The sequence below is a fragment of the Saccostrea cucullata genome, unplaced genomic scaffold (genome assembly GCF_032062105.1).
Source record: "Saccostrea cucullata isolate Sc308-1 unplaced genomic scaffold, CSIRO_AGI_Scuc_v1 ctg6138, whole genome shotgun sequence".
NCBI lineage: Eukaryota > Metazoa > Mollusca > Bivalvia > Ostreida > Ostreidae > Saccostrea > Saccostrea cuccullata.
The window spans coordinates 1-21,139 of record NW_026929425.1 but is presented as its reverse complement, the minus strand read 5'-3'; the positions used below and the strand labels follow the sequence as shown (position 1 = coordinate 21,139).

Sequence of the window (21,139 nt, the reverse complement as noted above, 5' to 3'; positions counted from 1 at the left end):
AACTTATTTAAGATTTATATGAAAATTAGTCGTTAATTAATTTGATACTTGTAACTTTTATTTTCTCGTATTCAGGTACAGAATGAAGTTGTCGCCCGGAGTTTCTTCTTTATAATTGCTATGTTTTTGCAGATACCGGTAGTAATTAAGGGCGCCAAAAAATTTCGAAGATCTTAGTTTTAATCAATGACATGTTCAGTCTGTGTTATTTTAAAAATAATCCCATTAATATTCACGATTTGAATTAAGTGTAATCTATTAAATTCAGCTCTTACATAAGCGAAAAAATATTTGTGATAAAATCATAAATGCATAATAAAGACACGAATTTCCGTGCTTGCAAACTATTGCTGAAGATATTTTTTTTGTACGCATGTACTAGCAGTTTTTTTCTTTTCCACACAATGTTTTTGGGTTTAGGAGTTATCTTTTTGTTACCAAATGCATTTATATACATGTATAAAAAGTTAAAAACTGTTGTATAACTGTTGAAATATCATTGTGACATCACAATTTTCTTCAGAAAGTCGATTGAAAATCTGACTGCCATCCGATTTCCAAACGACTTTCAGACTTTGCTTTCGACTTTCGATTTGGGTGGTCAAATGGTAAGATTTTAGTCGAAAACAAACCGGATGGAAAAATCGCATGGAAAATCTTATGAAAAGTCGCATCGTGTGACCACACCTTTAGGATGACCGGTGTAAAGACGAATAATGACCCCCATCGAATAATGACCGGGGGGTTATTTTTCAACGACAAAAAATGACCCCCACCCGTAGAAAAAAATCATTTTTTCTAGAAAAAGGTTCTTAGGGGGTCATTATTTTAAATGTTAGTCCTATGAAATAATGACCCCCATTGAAAAATGTCCCCCTTTAAAGAGATACAAAATAAACACTCTTTGATATCTTTTTTACAGCAGAACTAATTTTTACATTTTCTTTAACCAGAAAAATACAAAAAGTCGTATGAAATAATTAAGAGATTCACGTAGTCTTTCAATGCTTAAATTGTGTTTGAAAAGAGATTCTTTAATTGTCAAGTTTTTATATTCTTCCTTATAATGTTTGCTCAAAGAATGGTTTTCCACTTCTTAATAGAAATCAAAGCATGCAAAAATCAGGTTTAAATACTCTTTAATAGGAAAAAATTAAATTTTCCGTCATTTCAACTTTAAGTTTGTTTAAGTTTGGCAAATCCTATTTGACAATGAAAGAGGAAGAAATTTTTACCCCCCCCCCCCCAAAAAAAAAGAGAACATTACGTTAAATCAAAACAAAAAAGGATTAATGAAAAGCAAAAATATAAATAAAACACTATACCTTTCAATAATTATGAACGAGGCTCTAGATAAAATATTGAAATGAAGTTAAGCCTTCACACAAGTACTATCATATCGTAATTTACTTCGCCATGATTAAAGCATACTGTTGGTGGGGGTATACTTGAAAGTACTGTGGCAAAGTAACAGTTAAAAATTAGTAGAATAGTAAATTATTTTTAGCTTACTTTTAATTTCTTCTTATAGAAAAATAAAGGTAGGGTGGTGTTTTTTGCCTTTGTTCAATATCGACTTCCTCCTAAATAAAAAAAGGGGGTGGGGTAAGTATAAGACCTAAAAATATGCTCTGTATGGGCTAGTATAAAATACACAGTCATTCTAATGCAGAAACTATAAATGTAGACATAAACTTTTGATTTAGCACACAATATTTACATCCACTGAATAATTTCTCCTTTATTTCTTAAAAAAACCCATTGCGTTCATCACTGCATGAACTACATTAGGGATGTCGCCAGTACAGATTTCTTATTCAGTGACTGTTCCACCAATGAAACGTATAAAGACATTTGCATCATTAATAAAATAATTAACCCTTTTATTCAAACTTTTAATGATTATTTAAACAGATATAAATATATACAAAAAATGCTTTCTTTGTTTCTTACTAGTATTACTGGAATGAACGGTCGCAGCTATTGCAGAAAAAAATTTACATAACCCGCTTAGGCGGGTTTTATATTTTTTCTGCAACAGCTGCGACCATTCATTCCAGTAATTACAAACAAAGAAAGCATTTTTTGTTTAAGTATTCATTACATTTCTTTTAACGTAGAACCTACTTCGTATGACATCATAACTGGTAAATGTGTTAAACCTGTGCTAACCCATTAAGACGTCATGATTAATTCAATTTTTTCCCGTACTTGACAGCTTCAATAAAAATGGTAGAACATACTGCATTTTGAATTTCACAGAATTCAATCATGCCAACATAATCTTAATTCAATTCATATATTTTTCGGTTTTTAATGCTTAATTGCAGTATATTTCTTAAATAAGAGAAAATATGTAGGCACCTTTTATTTACTAGATCTAGACCTGAAGTTGACAAACCCAAAACTATCTAGTGTAATGAAATTACAATGTACATACAACTTTCGTAATAATTTGAATGGTATGTAACCATAATGAAGGAATGCATTAATTGTAAGAAATTTTTAGTTACCAGCTATATAGTGTAATATCTTGATGAAATGTGTCTAAGTCAAAGATGTTCGTGTTGTAGATCGTTTGATCGTGTGTACATTTTTGTGATATCTATAATGAAATGATGTTCATACCTTTTAACAATTATTTGTGACCTATTCATAATCTTGGTGTTCGATAACAATTTTTCTATTAAATATGATCTTTTTAAAGTAAAAGTACAATTTCTGATAAATATTTAATCTGAAAGTAGCCCCAAACCGTCATTTAATTATTAAATCCCCTGTAAGTGCAAAAAGGTCAAGAATATGAGTATCGGTATATAGCCTATCTTTCATTAGTTAGAGGGGAAAGGTATATATTTTAATCATTTTTTGTAATCATTTGGCTATGTTCTTCATCATATTGAAGATTGAAAACATTGTGACAAAGACTTTTGAAAAAATATTTACAAATATAGGGTGAATAATTGACTAAAAATAATAGAGTTCATTTGACTTTTTTATTTTAATGGCGGACTTATCTTTAATGTTAATTGAATAAAAAAGAAATTATTTTTGATAAAATATTGTTTATTATTATATAATCTATTTATATTCCCTATAAAATCTATACAAAAGCAAACAGTTCGTAACACTACATATTCACCGGATTTTAGACCGTATTCATCAGAGGGGCAATGCGCGTGCAAAAGCATTGTGACGTCACAATCAAAATATCAAAAACAACGTTGTAAACGATGGTTGCAACGCGGGTATGTTAAGGCAGCACATGGATCAGAATTCGGCGAATTCACACTTTTTTATAATTATGTTACACTAATAAATCGGCAAAGTCAAGGATAAAACTTTTGATATAAATAGGCATTTTATAAACTTCAATGGCACTTATACTACAGGAGGCACTTCACCATGACGTCACCACGTGACGTCTATAATTAGAAAAAAAATGCCTTAATGAAAAAGTGAAAAGTTTAACACTACCCCGGGGGATAATTAGTTTCAATTTAAAATAATAGTTATGTAAAAATATTTCTGTACCATGAAAAGTGCTGCTAGAATCGTACTGTCCTATTATAGAAATAATTATTTAACAATTTCGGACGAAACCTTCCCGAAATTTTTACATTTTGTTCATAACATTGAAAAAAAAAGCATCAATTCCCGTAAACCATACGATTCTAGCAGCACTTTCCAAAAACAAAAGAATGAGAGCTTTAGATAGAAACAAAAATTAAGTTTCAAGGTATGCGGCGTAGTGTTGAACTTTTGCATCTTTTTTGTTACGAACGACAGAGGAAAGGCTGATCGGCAAGTAAACACCCTCCCTGCTATAATTCTACGAGGAAATTGCAAAATTATATTACCATACCTTATTCATACGCTTTATTCCCACAGGAATCACACATGATATTTATTCTAAATGCTTTTAAACTCCAATTTCTTGTGTTTGTTTACATCAATTCTCGTTACGATTCAGTTTCACTCTGCTACTGCATGATCAACAGTTATGACGTCATGGGTTTGGTATGTAACCCCTGTGATAACTACAGAGGCCCAAGAACGACAAAATTCCGTTTACGCTATGCCTCTGCATATTTTGATTCATTTTTACGACTTCAAATCAATCTTAGATATCGATTTTAAGAAATTATTATCTCTAAACCTCACGTCATATAGCTTACTATGACGTCATATCATATAGGCAAGTAGAATATTTGGTTGTAACCTTAACCTACCTGCGAACGGCCGCAGCGAGCTACGTATCTGAGCAGGAAAACAATTATTCAAACGTATTTCAGGATTATTTTTTGACATTTAGACTGAATTACGCATAGCAAAACTAAGAAAGGAAAACACAGAGGTTAGAAACAGATGTATGGAGACTTTGTTATTTTCACATTGGAAGTTCATAAATTGAAGTGGCATCGTCATTCAGCATTCAATGTCTTATCTATTCGAATTTGGACTATATAATAAAACAATTATAGACTCTTTTGGTGTTGAATATGGTTTGTTATTCACCAGAAAAATAACCATATTGACCTCGGCTTCGCCTTGGTCAATATGAATATTTTTCTGGTGAATAACAAACCATATTCAACAGCAAAAGAGTCCATAATTGTATAATATTATTCATTTAAAAAGTTTATAAATGACGATGTTTGAAGAAGTATTTTTGTGATTTTTTAATATTCCATTTATGACAAGTACCCCTAAAAATATTTGAAAATGTGAAGTCACAGTATGTAAATACCATACCAAGTTTAACAGCCTGTTCTAGATTAAAAAACAAGGAAACGTATCATGATATCTTAACTGATTGATAAGCAAGTACTAATTTATCATTTTGAAAAGTTTGAAAATCTTGTGACAATGAATTTTCCGACATAGGTTGTGCCTTAATCCTTGTTTTACACCACCTTTTACTCAGTTCTGAGTATATTTTTCAGAGAATTTAATATGAAAATCAGAGCAAATATTTTCATTGCTGTAACGTCTTCTTTATAATGTATATTAATATGAAAAGTTAATTGAAGACCATTTATTTTTATGTCCCCGTAATCGAAGATTCGGGGGTATATAGTTTTATCGTGTTCGTCTGTATGACCGTCTGTCTATCTGGCGGTTTGTTTGTCCGCAAAAACCTTAACTTTTACCATAACTTTTCATTTATTGGAGCTATGACTTTCATATCAAATATGTTTATTACATGTGACAAGCCCTTACTTTGGGTACCACCAAATTTGACTTTTTTACCTTTACCTTAGAGTTTGTCCCATTTTACACAAAAATTTTTACTTTGGCATGTAACTTTTAAACGGTAGATACAAGTTCTCTCATACTTCAAATATGTAGTTTTTTGGTATTACCTTTCATTGGATACTAAAAACCTTGACATTGAAGTTTTCCGTACTTATGAATTTTTTTTACCTTGGTCATAACTCCTGAATGGTAAGTGCTAAGGTATTCATACTGCACTAAAGAAATCATCAACTTTGATCTTTGAGTTTGACCTACCTTTCAAATCTTATCCTTAGCCATTACTTTTGAACAAATGGTGCTACGGCTTTCCTATTTTGCAGTTGTATTTCTTGTGAGAAAACCCTACTTTGGGTAACAATATATTTATATTGCATTTAAGAAAAGTTTAATCTTTGCTATGTTGCCATACAGGAGCATAGCTGTTTCACAAACACATATTTTTATATATGAGGATTTGCGGATAAGAGATGGATACCTCAAAGCGTAACAGACGGAGGGACGGACGGACATCCCAATCACTATATGCCCTCCCGCTTTTCAAGCGGAGGATATAATAATATATAATTCTGATGATTTTTTTCAGTCAGTTCGATGAATTCCATCATCAAAAAACAATGTTTACCTAACCCTTAAGGCTTTTACTCCTTTCAGATTCTTAATCATTGCATTTACCTTAAAATATAGGTATGATTGTATAATGTTATGAGATCAACATATCAGTTTATTCCCAATAAGCTCAGGTGCGCATTTTGGTCAATAAGCTTCTTTATCCATTTTTTTTTGCCCCCTAAAAATTTTAGCTTTAATCTACAGGGGGGTCATTTTTCTACGGGGGTCATTTTTCTTCACGTGGGTTCTGCAAATTTTAGGGAAGTGGTACTTTTTCTACGGGCAAAAGTGTCATTTTTCTACGTCGTATAATGACCGGGGGTCATTTTTCGACACCGAAAAATGACCCCCGGTCATTATTCGATGGGGGTCATTATTCGTCTTTACACCGGAGGTCACCTTATATTTTACATCAAGAAGGGGACCAGAGGTTAACATATCATGTAAAATACACTGACATGAAGTAATGGACTTTTGCAAATTAGCGTACAGACGTTACGCGCACTGTTGGTGCCATTTTACTATTTTAGAATTCGACCTATTAAACCCATCGGCGATTTTAAAAACATACTCACAATACAGATAACTTTGGTATGATTGGATAGATTTTTTCATAGAACTACCCGATTCTTGTAACAAAATATCGTTTTACTAAATATTATGCAAAAAGTAGAATTTCAAAACATTTTTTAGCAGGGATCGCGCATTTTTATAAAAATGTGTTAAAATATGAATCCAGATTTTTCATTTTCCTCACAAAACAAGAACAATCCATGTCGTTTGTAAATTTACAAACGATTTTGCATTAAATGTTGGCAAGGAATAGAATACGATAGTTTTTACAGAAAAATATGTAACGCTTTTAATTAAAAACGTGCATATGAATATGGACAATACATTTTCTCATTTACAAGAAAATTTAAATAGAAACAAATTATATCAAAATAATGTGCTTTTCTCACATATATTTCATTCATGTTGATATCAAACTGCATCCTTTAGAGCTAGAAACTGGACTACAAGTTCAATAAAAATGTCCAGCGTCTAAATGGACGTGCAAAAATAAGACAATGCCGTTTTGAGTCGTTAAATTATATTGTTTTTCCCATCGAATACAAAAATAATTCAATTTTCATAATGTGCTACTCTACTCGGTTTCATTGAATATCAGATTTATAAATTTACTCGATTAATTAATATTTTACGCAACATCTAAGAGGTTCAACATATTTGTCCAGTGGACGTTCTTGACGGGTAAAATTCCTTCTGCATCAACGTAATCGAGAAAATGTGTTTAAGATTGCTTCGAAAAATGAACAACATTTATCATATACATGTAAATAAAAATCAAAAGCGTCCTTTAAGTTCATGAGTTTAAGTATAAATAATTTATGACTTTTTAAACTCGTATTTCAAGTACAAAGAGATAGCGATAGGGTACCAGTCAAAAAAGATACACTTTTAGACGCATTACATTAATTTCTTCCGTAACGCTATGAAAGCGTAACGTCAAAAGTCACCAACATCGCACGCAACGTCATAGCGAACAGCGGACTTCAGACATTTAAAGGCAGACTTTTCTGGGGGAGCAGTTTAAAAAAATGAGAAATATAAATTGTAAAATTATAAAATGTATAAGCCTCCGATATCTATGAAAAAATTAAATCGAAGAATTTTGAAACTCGTATTTTGATTGGTTTAATTAGAAAGTTTGCAAAAAATCAATTCGTGAACATTAAACTTCTTGAAATAACTTATATTTTTGTATGCATTATTAAATTGAATAGTATAAAATATGAACTTACTACAGTGTACAAACAACTACAATCTCAGAAAATGAATTGTACAGACGTTATATTTTAACATTTACTCTCGAACCCTTTGATCTCTCGAACATTTCTCGCTGTCCCTTGAACTTCGAGAGATTGAGAGTCACCTTTAATTTCTTTCTAATTTGCAAACTGAAGGTACAACTTCCGATCAATGTGATACGCTGTAAATAAACCTTATTAAATAAGGGATGCCACGCCTTTCACGCACAAAGAGCCATAGCGCATTTGATAGTCACTTTCGCCTACTCTAGTAGTGATTTTTTAAATACATTGTTTAACCAAAATTTTGTCATACAACGTTAGTTTATACATGCCTTAAAGCAAATCACACAAAAATAATATTCAAATATTAATAGTTCCCTCATATGATATATATAAAAATCGTTCAGTTTATATGGAGAATATAGTGAAAACTGCGGTACCCCCTTAAACAATGAGAAACTGTAGCTAAAGACCACCCTTAACCAAATAAACAACTTCTGAAAAAAATTATTTGGATATGACTGCACTTCATCACATTTAGATAATTTTGGTTAAAGGTGGTCTTCATATCGAAAATGTTGACAAGATGTATTTAATTATTCTTCTAAAATTGTTTCAAGATTCAACAATCTGTCTTAATTTTATCTTTCAAACTAGCAAGACTTCGTGGTGTAGTGATATTATTGCTGGATTGAAGTCATAAAGGTCGTGAGTTCGACTCTCTCATGTAGTGCGTTTCTTATGTACAATTTTTTTTCTCTGTGCATTTTTCTTATGTTTTCTTTCATTATTTTTTTTTATAATACATGTATAAATAATGTAAGATATATAATTTAATACAACATTACACCTCAAAAGTTTTTCGGAACAAAAATCAGTTTTACACTATTTTAATGACCCCAAGTCATAGCTGCTAGCTAATTTCATTTTAAAAATTTTCTAACAATCTTGTTTAGAATAAGAGTTCTGAATAAGTAATATTGTCATGTAACAAACTTGCAACTATGAAACTATAACACTGGTCCACAAATGATTACATACATGTAATTTGATTTTGATTTGCTAAGATATCTGTATCTATAAATTACGGAAGCCCATTTAGGATCTATCAAAAATATTTTTTGAATTCGTTATAACAAATTTTTAGAATTCGTTATAACGAATTTAATTTGTTTTAACAGCCTTTAAGAATTCGTTATAACGAATCAAATTTGTTATAGCAGATTCATTGAATTCGTTATAACGAATTTAATGTGTGATTACAGATTTGTTGAATTCGTTATAACGAATTTAATCTGTTATTACAGATTTGTTGAATTCGTTATAACCAATGTGTGGTTAATCGAATGCAAGAATATTTGAAATTTGAAATTTATAAAAGCTTTGTTTGAGAAATGGAGAAACCTCAATAGTGGAGCGGGCGCATATAAATCACGATTCAAATTTTGCGCCAATGACTTCATCAAACTTTCGACCAATCAGAAGGCAGTATCTTGAATTTTTGTCACCTTACAGGTGGGAAAACCAGATTTTGAAATCACCTATGTTTATCCCTGTTTACAAGGACAAAATTTAAAAAAGAATCCCAAAAGGTAGGGTGCGACCTATCAAATGAAAGGTCGGGGGTGACCAACAAAATATACGAATATACGAAGGCCATTCAAAAAGTACCTAGTAGACAATCTTAACTATTATCATACACATGATTGTATAAACTGCTTATAGATAAACGCATTTTAGCTAATAAAACATTTATTTTGTCGAATTGTAAAGTTTCATTCTATTTTTCATCAAATTGGAAATGAAGAACATTTCCCTGTTTATTATACATGTAAGAACTGTAAAAATATATTTATATAACGTGATCGATATAGTTGATTTTCGACTCTAAATATTGTTAATTTTTTCATATATCTTTTATTTTAAAGCTTTTACCCAGTCGCATAAAATAGAAAAAAATTAAGACAAAAGAATATGTCCAAAATGTAATTTTTCGCTGTTAAAAGTTGATCTCAATTTAGATGCACATTGAAAAGTAAGTGTCCACATGTAATATTTTAATCCTATAAATATAGGAGAAGACGCAAAATGTTCAGAAAATATGCAACACCGCCTACACAGACAACGATTAGCAATAGATCCTGTTCAGTAAATCCAGTATGTTTGGACACGTTTTCTTCATCTGAAAAAAAAAACAAAAAAACAAAAATGTATCAGCATCGAATGTGTTGCAACCACTATTCGAATAGTAATTCAAAAGTGGTTGCAACAGTGCTGCATCAAAAGACATTATTAAACAAAGCACTATCTTTATCCTAGTGGCTTCTTTCGAGTTTCGTCCCGGGGTACGTTTTTCAAATAGAATCATCAGTTTTATAAAGTTTTACAATTAATGTTTTGATCTTAATTTTTAAACAAGCCCTGGTCCTTAAAAACCGCTTATGTATAGATGTATTTTTTATTTTCAATTTTTATTCTTTCATTATCTACGAGTCATCCTATCCATCAATGGTTGAACGTTCATGGTAGCCTAGAGCGTTCGCTTCGTGATCAGGAGGTCCGGGTTCGATCCTCGTTCCCGGCGCCGCGTCAAACCTAAGACTAAAAAATAGGTAGTGACTGTTCCTTTGCAAAGCGCTTGGCATTAGAAGTGAAAGTAACGGGTCTTTCGGATGTGACCTTAAAAACGTAGGTGGTCCCGTGCCACGGTAGGCGCTGGCACGATAAAGAACCCTCACCGCTCAATGGCCCTGAGTGCCGAGTATAGGTCTTAATTTGAGGTCCTTGACCGGCATACGCTGACGTCTCCAAATGAGTGAAATATTCTCAAGAGGGACATTAAACAATATACAATCAATCAATCCATCAATAGTTGTGGTAATTTTTTTTATTTGTCTAAAGTTGTATAAAAATTGCTTTGGTTAAAACATTTGCTTTAAATAATAAAACACATTTTTACAGTGAAGATGTTAACATAAATGTCTTTTTGAAGTAAAATCAAAAACAATTGTATTGATTATTTTTTATATATATCCTAAGATTTGGTCTTTATCAAAGATAAAAAATAACACGAAAGCCTGATCTGAAATAAACTGACATTCTTATTTTGTACATATGAAAGTTGCTAGTGCTTTAAGGAAAATATTTTGAAATTTCATACAAAATGAACGAAATGTAAAAGTATTAATACCTGTATCTCCCTGAAGAAAGTCTGGCAGTTTCATAATTTCATCAATCATAGATTCTAAATATTTAGATCCCCTTTTCATTCCAAGTTCTTCAGTAGGTGATAGCTTTTCAACACGTCGTTCGATATCTACCTCAGTGAAACTGATCAACAGTAAGGCAAGGGAATTTTCTTGATTCAAAAAATCAACTTCATTTTGCGTTGCTAATATTTGATCTGAAGTCGAGCAACAATGTGAAGCATTATCAATGAAATTCCTGAGAAAACATAGGTCTCTATTGATAAAACTTAACCTGATTCTGAGGTTATTAGAATTTTTCAACATTTCTTGATTCTTATATTTTTGTAGAAAAGACATTTCTTCTTTTACGACTGATGCCAAATGAATTTTTGCGAGCATTTTATTGTGTAACCATCTAAAATCTTGAAATTCTCTTTGATATAAAAGTACGTTGTGAGTTTTGTTAAACTTGGACTGTGCTGAATATTTCTTCGAAATATTCCATTTTGCGTTACGCTCACATTCAATTAGATACAGATTTCCTTTTTTAACGGTAGCTTCTAAATTTTCCCTGCTTCTTCTGTCCCACGCCATCAAAGCTGTACGCTTTTTACAAATTTTTGACAATATTTTCCGAGCCTTTATTAGTTTTTCCTTTGTCTCAAGACAAATTCTTTGCATATTGTGTTTCCGAATTAAGTATACATCATGAATAGTTTTGAAAGTATGAGTTTTATGATGCTCAGATATGCACATAAGACAGACAGGCTTGCAGCATGATTTGCTTGTACAGTAAAAAATAAGCTGACTTTTTTCATGTCCATCCAAAAGGCAGACTTGTGAAGATATATTTTTTTCTGGTAAATCATCCAATTGTACTGGAGAATCACTGATGCCATCAATTTTGTGAGCTTGACATATATTTTTCAATCTCTCAGAAGAGCATAAACTGCAAATTCTAATGTTACAGTCTATGCAGAGAAGACTTTTGCTATCATATGTCCGACAGTCGGAGCACAGCACATTGGAGGCAAAATCAGTAACTAAATCTCTCATTTCACGACGTATATTGTCCTTTGGGAAAGCCAGAATGCCTTCATTTAAGATACCATGCGTTTGGTTACATAGAGGACAATTTAATTTCTTGCTGGAACAATGTTTCACAAGACAGTCAGTGCAAAATGCATGATTGCAAGGCAACAATCGTGGTACGTGTGAATCTTCATCATAAGTGTTGAAGCATATGGTGCATTCACAGAAAGATTCCAGTTTATTGACAAAAGTTGTAATCTTTTTGTCCATCTGAAACACCATGCATACTGTTATTGAAATAACACACTAACGTACTTCAGTAACTAGGCACATTACTTTACACAAAATGTAACAATATTCTGACATTTAGTGCATTATAATGTCACAAAATGTTAACTGATTCTAAAATTATAGAAAAATCTAATACTTGGATTTTAAATATTTTCAACAACAATTTTACCTTTGTTTGCAGCATTTGAAAAATAAGTACGGAAATGCTGAAAACAAACAATTTTTTACCTTTATAATGGACCTGCAATCTTAAAATTTAGAGATGTCCTCAATACAACAGGCATATATTTGCTAATACCACATGATTGCAACATCACCTGACAAGCTAAGATATAAACCTATCCTATACGCAGTTGTTATCTACTATGTGTGTTCGATAGCTGGTAAAGATCGAAAAAGAAATGCCTTACCTAATCTAATGATATTTTTATCAAGGATAGCCTTATAATCTGTATTTGAACATTTTAACATTGTAACAGCTATTATAAAATCTGTCATGAAATCATGCATTATACACATTTTGATGGAGTGTATTTTCTCTATTGAAGAAAACAGTAGAAATGTGCATTCATTGATTCTGTTTTCTTACAGAGGAAGGAGTGTTAGGGCTACTATCATTTATTGAGAATTTATTCAATATTAAAGCATTTATGAAAAAAAAAACCAAAATGTAACACTGATGTATTATTTATTGTATGTATCTCAACATATGAAGAATGAAGTATATGGAAATAAAAAAACAGTATTCAATCTCAAAGTCCATAAAACAATACAAAACAATAACATGTAATAGATCTTGCGAAATGATGAATTCAAGCAAGACTTGTTATTTCTTGTATATCCAACTTGTCTGTCAAAAACTTACCTGTTTTAAAAATAGACCATAGATAAATTATGCTCTTGCGTATAATATGAAATGAAAAATATAAACCCCTAATGCAGTTGATAAGAGAATATGCCACATAAATCAAGGTGTTCATTGACTTTTTTGTAAGGATACCTGTAACACCTTTAAGTTGTAAAATATCTAATATGAAACAGATGTGGCATAGTTTGTGGAATCTTTTACTTCAAACTCAAAGGGATATATCGTATCGACATCAGAATTGTAGAATTGAAAAAGAAATCAATTGTTGATTAAAAACATGTCGCCGATATATGTAAATGTTGGGTTGAAGGCAACATCTTTTTTTTTTCTCATGGAGACAATTTTTGATAAATTCAGTAGGGAAAATTCCAAGAAATTGGTGCCATAAAAAGGAATCAATCTCAAAATGCATTGCAAGAAGGATATGAAAAATACGAAGAGTATTCAATCTCAACGTCCATTAAACAAATATATAAAATAAGAGCAGAGCAATCACGGACCTCCGAAACATCAGAGGTGGGATCAGGTGCCATGGAGGAGTGAGCATCCCCTGCCGACCGGTCACACCCGCCGTGTGGTCGTTGTCATAGTCAGGAAATAACGGTAAAAATCCGTGGTCAATTCAGTGTATAAATAATGGAATAACAATTGGTATGAAAAACGTCAGTCAGCATTTCATTCAATGATAAATTGTATTTGCTGACAATGTCATTATATCGACCATAGAATTTACGAAATGATGACTTTAAACGAGACTGTTGATATTCTTGTTTCATCAACTTGCTTGTCAATAATTTACCTCGTTTAAGAAATTGTTCATACGTAGAGCATGCTCTTGCATATCGAATCAACTGAGAAATAAATACTCCGTATGCAGGTGATGAAGGTATATTGCTGCATAAGCAAGGGAAGTTGACGATAGAAAAGTTAAAGTTATCACGTTTATCATATAGGTTGGTTGTTAGATTACCATTAGTGTCTTTTTCAAGTAAAATATCCAAGTATGAAGCAGAAGTGTCGGACTCTGTTGTATCTTTTATCTCAAGCTCACCAGGATATATCGTGTCGACGTAGGAATGGAAATTATCATTATTAATTGACAATACGTCGTCGATATATCTAAATGTCGAGAAGAAGGCCACAGCAAGTGTTTTCTTCTTTTCACGTATAAAATTTCGCTTGCATATGAATACAAAAATAAGTTCTGCTAATAACGGAGCGAAATTTGTACCCATGGGAATGCTAATAGATTGTTTGAATACCTGGTCTCCAAAAACCACATAGATATTGTCAATCAAAAACTCAAGCATCTTCTTGATGTCAGCTTCAGAGTACTTATGTGTGCAATCAGAATCTGTTTTAACAAAATAATTTCTCAAATGACCAATGACGAGGTTAGTAAACTTACGAGTTCCATTTTTGTTGAAGAAGCGGCTGTCAATGATATCAAAAAGCATGGATTTTAATTTGTCGTGGGAAATTGTTGTGTATAAAGTTGAAAAGTAGTAAGTTTTTATGCTGTTGATTTTTGTAAAGTCTTGTGATTTCAAATTGTCCAAAAGTTCTTTAGAATTTTTAAGTATCCACATCTGATTTACACCACTTCTTATATATATAGTTGTTCAGTACTCTTGAAGTTTTTCCTTCATTACTGTTAATATTTTAGTGAGAAGTAACGAAAGAGGCTTGGTTGAACTTTTACTGGAACCTCCAATATATCTTTGTTTGTAATGACTGTTATGAAGTTTCGGAATCCAATATATAAGGTAGTTCAAATTCATTTTGGCTCTGTGGAATATAAAAAGTGTTCAAAACTGACAGGTGATTCTGAAGAATTTCTTCCTTAGAAAGAGTAGTATATGTATATGTAGGATTACCACTTGTAGAATTAAATCCAAGTTCTTCTAGAATGCAATTTATATAATAATCCTTACAAACGAAGACAATGTTGTTACCTGCTTTGTTAGCAGGAACCAGTACGTACTGATCGTGTAATCTATCTAATTATTTTTTCACTTCTGGTTTATTGAACGCAGAAGGATAGATGGTTTTCATTTTGCCCCTCAATCTTTTAATACGTGACTTTAACATGAATCTGATACATTTAATCCATTCTGACAAGGTGTCTATGTCTTCTTTTTCATATCTAGCCCATCGTCTGGCGTAATTTTCAACAGAATCCAAAATATTTATGTAATTCCGACGCCAGTTGAAGGATTGGGGTTCCCTATATTAAGGACCTTTTAAAATAAGTGATTTAAGGTCCTCATTCCGAACTATTTTTACGTCACCTGTAATAACGTGTCCAGCAGCACTATAGTTATAGGGCGAAGAAGAATATGAACACAAAAGGGGATTATTTTTCAGATAGTCGATATCCAGGCCATGTAAAGTATTTTTGTAATTGAAAAGTAGTGATCGATGTATATTTGTAGGCAATACAAGGCGTAGTCTTTAACTTGAAATATGGTTGAATACAAGACTGGACCCTTTTGTGATTAAGAATATTACTTATATTAACTGCGTCAATTCCTTTATCGGCATATTGAAGTTTAAGGAAAAGACGGATTTTTTAGCTGCATTTTTTCCGTGAAAGGTGCCGGTTTAAAAAGCCTATTATGTGCAATATCCATAATCACAGAACCGAGCCTATATTCAGGTGTCGAGGCATCTAAATTTGGATGTTCCTTGATCTTTTTAAGTAGACTATTTAAAAGTTTCAAAGGGACAGAGTAAAATTTGGTTCGAATATGATGTAGACCTAACTGTTGATTTACATAAGGTAGTAATGAATCAAAAGAGAGGTCGTGTATTGCTGGTTTATTGTACGAACGATGTCCATGACTACGCTTACGTCTCTGAGTATTGTTAAAAAGTCTCATCATATTTACATTATTACACTGCGGGCTTGTAAGATTTGCAACAAAACTGATTTAGAGTAGATCGAACACAAAAGTATCAAAGAATCAGAGATGGGATCAGAAACAACGGAGACGTACGCCTCCTTGTCGATCCATCACATCCCGTGACTGTCTTTGTTCATGATTGGGAAAACGCAATAATACAAAGAAATTTTTATTTTATAATTGTCAGATAGTATCAAAAACCCATTAAAGATGTATTTTCAAATAAGAAGCTTTTTTTCATCCACTTTAAGAAAACTTTAGACACACTAAATGAACTTCACTTGCGTAAAGAAGACTTCTAAATAAAACTCTTAATGCATATTTTGTCTTAGGAATTAATGCTAAAACCCTACGAATGTACCATTAACTATTGTTTCACTCTGTAATAGAAAAACAGGGAGCGTTCTAAGTGTTTTTTCTTGAGCCCTTTTTGAACGGTTCAATTTGGGAACCGGACGTTCTTCTAGAGTCTTAATGCATATTTTGTCTTAGAAATTAATGCTAAAACCCTTCGAATGTACCATTAACTATTGTTTCACTCTGTAATAGAAAAACAGGGAGCGTTCTAAGTGTTTTTTCTTGAGCCCTTTTTGAACGGTTCAATTTGGAAACCGGACGTTCTTCTAGAGTAAATATCTATATAAGGTAGCTCATAAAAGAAAGCAATGCGAATGTAAAGGAAAAAATAAATGCTGTTTTCTATTCACAAAAAATACCTTTGGTCTGCATACTTCATAATTATATGTTGTCTTTCGTGTAACCTGTTATATGAGTCTTGAACCTTTGCCATGTAAATCAAAATATGTAATTCTCTGCCCACTATCCCTTACAATTACATTAAAATAATATCGATAATGAAATATGTTAAAGATCAAACAACATGTTCTTCACAATATGTATAATTTTTCCCGATTATTTGACATTTTTGCAAACTTGAAGGAATGTGTCGTCTGGCTTTAAGCCCAAAGTCCGATAAAAAATACAGGGAGCAAAGTAAATACGGACCTCCAAAACACCGAAAGTTAGATCAAAGTAAATACGGACCTCCAAAACATCGGATGTTAGATCAAAGTCAATACAGACCTCCAAAACATCGGAAGTTAGATCAAAGTAAATACGGACCTCCAAAACATCGGAAGTTAGATCAAAGTCAATACAGACCTCCAAAACATTGGAAGTTAGATCAAAGTAAATACGGACCTCCAAAACATCAGAAGTTAGATCAGATGTCTTAGAGGAGTGAACATCCCTTAAATTGTTCAGTGTCATTATAGGGAAAACGGAAAAATCTTAATTTGACTTAATGATATATTGTATTTCTTTACCATGTCACTGTATGGACCGTATGACTTACGAAATGACTATAAACCAGACAGATGATATTCTTATTTCATTAAATGTATGTTAATAGCTTACCTCGTTTAAGAAGTTGCTGATGTATACAAGTTTCAGAACGTAATCTGTTAAACATAATAACATAATAGTGTTTTTAAAATGCACTTACCGTCATTCTTTGGAGGCGATTGAAAAAGTGGCGGTCGTGATTAGAATTGCTGCTCCGCATATACTGATTGTCCTAGATATCTGCCGTGGGTATTCGGCTTTGTGCGACTAAAAACATCCGGGAATAGGTCATCTTTAACAAAATCGGAGCTTTTCCCAACTTTACAAACAGAGATTACGTTGTTTAAAAAACTGTTTTAATACTAACTTGTACAGAATATGATGTCATCTCTGAGCTTGGTTTCATTATAACTGTCTATTATTTGGCGTTCCCTGTACGGGGTTTGGTAAAACACTTCGTCCGTAAATGCAAAGAGCGTCATATTGGTCGGAGGTTCCTAAAACGTCGTAAGTTGTGGTCTGGTAACTAGCTGCACAAACTAAAAACGAAGTGATTATATGGAATACAATATGTATTATTCTCTTTTGAATCTACCCTGTGAGAAATACATGTATTATTAGAAAGATTTAAATTTTGTATAATATATATAATTATACTTGAATATCTTTTGCCAAGGATCAAGGAAGGATATGGAGATAACGAACAGTATTCAATTTCAAAGTCCATCAAACAATACACAATAAGAGCAGAGCACGGACCCTTGAAACATCAGATGTGGGATCAGGTGCCATAGAGGAGTGATATTTGTATTTTTAATATTATTTAATATTGCTGTTTTCTTTTTTTTTTTGTTTCGTTACTAAATGATAAGAAACCTCGATGCTCTGATACATAAACCATCACTTTGTCATATACTAGAAGGATATGGAAATAACGAACAGTATTCAATCTCAACGTCCATTAAACAAATATACAAAATAAGAGTATGTAAGAGCAAACACAGACCTCTGAAATATCAGAGGTGGGATCAGGTTCCATGGAGGAGTGAGCATCCCCTGCCGACCGGTCATACCAGCCGTGTGCTCGTTGTAATAATCAGGAAATGACGGGGAAGAAACCCTGCGTCAATTCAGTGTATAAATAATGGACTAAAAATAAGTATGAAAAATGTCAGTCAGCATTTCATTCAATGATAAATTGCATTTGCTGACAAGATAGTTTATCAGTGACATTGCTATTTCAGTGCTAATCCAATACTCCGTTTATACTGTAAATAAGTCCAATAAACTGTACCCTTCTTCATTTGTCTCAGTATCCTGTGTATATTTGGTACTGCAATGTCTCTAATACTTAGTGATTCATGATTAAGGTAAAAACTCAATTGGCATCCCATTCAATCTGCATGCCATCTCTAATCACATTTTGTACTTTCCATGATCAAAATGTTATTTTGAGTCTTCGATACATGCATTTTTGCTTCATTATTATGAATTACTTTTGATAACATTTAGAATAACAAGAAATAGATAAGTGTTAATTATCATGCATATCAATTTCTGTTCTCCATTACTCAAGGTCATTGCTCTTGATATGTTGTATTCAAACAATCTATTGGAATTCCCATGGGTACAAATTTAGCTCCGTTATTAGCAGACTTATTTTTATATTTATATGAAGCAGAATTTATGTAAAATCTTTTGTGTGAAAAGAAAAAAACACTTGCTGTGGCCTTCAACTCGACATTTAGATATATCGACGACGTATTGTCAATTAATAATGATAATTTCTATTCCTACGTCGACACGATATATCCTGGTGAGCTTGAGATTAAAGATACCACATAGTCCGATACTTCTGCTTAATACTTGGATATTTTACTTGAAAAAGACACAAATGGTAATCTAACAACCAAGCTTTATGATAAACGTGATGAATTTAACTTTTCTATCGTCAACTTCCCTTACTTATGCAGCAATATGCCTTCTTCACCTGCATACGGAGTATTTATATCTCAGTTGATTCGATACGCAAGAGCATGCTGTACGTATGAACAATTTCTTAAACGAGGTAAATTATTGACAAGCAAGTTGATGAAACAAGAATATCAACAGTCTCGTTTAAAGTCATCATTTCGAAAATTCTATAGTCGATACAATGGCCTTGTCAGCAAATACAATTTATCATTGAATGAAATGCTGACTGACGTTTTTCATACCAATTGTTAGTCGATTATTTATACACTGAATCGACCACGGATTTTTTCCGTTATTTCCTGATTATGACAGCGAGCACACGGCGGGTGTGACCGGTTGTCAGGGGATGCTCACTCCTCTATGGCACCTGATCCCAACTCTGATGTTTCGGAGGTCCGTGTTTGCTCTGCTCTTATTTTGTATAGTTGTTTAATGGACGTTGAGAATGAATACTGTTCGTTATTTCCATATCCTTCTTGAAACAGTTCATATTTATCATTTATTGTATCATATTAATATCTTATGTAAATATGAAAATGAAAACCGTCAATCCTTCTTTGTTTAATGAACCAGAAGTGAAGAAAAGCATAAGACAAATTACACGATGAGTACGCACAAGTTCCTGCCAACAAAGCAGATAACAACAGTGTCTTCGTTTTTAAGGCTCTTTATATAAATCTATTTTAAAGGAACTTTAAGAAGTCTAAAAGTGGTAATCCTACTTTCACTCATACCTCCTTATCTTAGGAAGAAATTCTTCAAATTCAAATGTCAATCTAGATTTTTTTTTAAATATTCCACAGATCCAAAAGGAATTTGAACCACCCCATATATATCATATTCTGAAACTTTATAAAAATCCTTACAAAGATACATTGCGGGTTCTGGTAAATGTACAATCAGACCTCTTTTGTTACTCCTCACTAAAATATTAGCAGTAGTGAAGGAAAACTTCTGGAGTACTGTACAACAAAATACTCAAGAAGTGGTGTGAATCTGTTTTAAGTGCATAAAAATTTCATAAACACTTTTGTACAATTAGAAATAACAAGATTTTACAAAAATCAACAGCTTAAAAACTTATGATTTTTCAACTTAATACACAACCATTCCCCACGATAAATTAAAATCCTGGCTTTTTGATATCATAGACAGCTGTTTTTTTTTTTAAATAAAATGGAACTCGTAAATTTACATACCTGGTCATTGGTCATTTGTAAAATTATTTTGTTAAAACACAGTGATTGCATATAAAAGTACTCTAAAGTTGACATCAAAGAGATGCTTGAGTTTCCAATTGACAATATCATCTTGGATTTTTGAGACCAGGTAGTCCCACAATCTATGAGAATCCGAATGGGTAGCAATTGTGTTCCATTATTAGCGGCCCTTTTTTAAGGGGCCTTTTTTATATTCATATGTAGCAGAATTTGTGCAATACCTTATGCGTGATAAGAAATTAACACTTGTGGCCTTCAACTCGCCATTAAGATGTATCGACGAAGTATTGTCAATTAAAAATGGTAATTTCCATTTCTACGTCGATACGATATATCCTGGTGAGCTTAGGATTAAACATACCACAGAGTCTGAGATATCTGTTTCATACTAGAATAATTTGCTTGAAAAAGAAATAAATGGTAATCTAAAAACCAAGTTATGTGATAAACGTGATGACTTTTAAGTTTTCTATCGTCAACTTCCCTTCGTCACGTGAATTCGGAATGTATTTATCTCTGTTATTTCAACACGTAAAAGCTTGCTCTACAATATCTAGAAGGAGGTAATTTATTGGCAAGAAAGTTGATGATACAAGAATGTCAGCCGTCTCGTATAAAGTTATCATTTCATAAG

At 32.3% G+C, this 21,139-nt stretch overlaps 1 protein-coding gene across 1 annotated transcript; it reads right to left on the bottom strand.

Moving 5' to 3' along the window:
• Positions 1-9,682: 9,682 nt before the first annotated feature.
• Positions 9,683-12,494, bottom strand: LOC134280805 (E3 ubiquitin-protein ligase TRIM33-like). The gene is made up of 3 exons (XM_062763259.1): positions 12,422-12,494; positions 10,873-12,172; positions 9,683-9,864 (listed from the first exon to the last, which is right to left on the bottom strand). The coding sequence occupies exons 2-3, from the start codon at positions 12,170-12,172 to the stop codon at positions 9,746-9,748; spliced, it is 1,419 nt and encodes a 472-aa protein (XP_062619243.1). The 5' UTR covers positions 12,422-12,494; the 3' UTR covers positions 9,683-9,745.
• Between the last annotated feature and the right edge of the window lie 8,645 nt (positions 12,495-21,139).

Bases quoted from the DNA above. Each gene is read 5' to 3' on its own strand.
- LOC134280805 (XM_062763259.1), bottom strand. From the start codon at position 12,172: ATGGACAAAAAGATTACAACTTTTGTCAATAAACTGGAATCTTTCTGT. The intron at 9,865-10,872 runs GTATTAATACTT...TTTTTTTTTCAG, and splicing joins CTTTCTTCAGGGAGATACAG to ATGAAGAAAACGTGTCCAAA.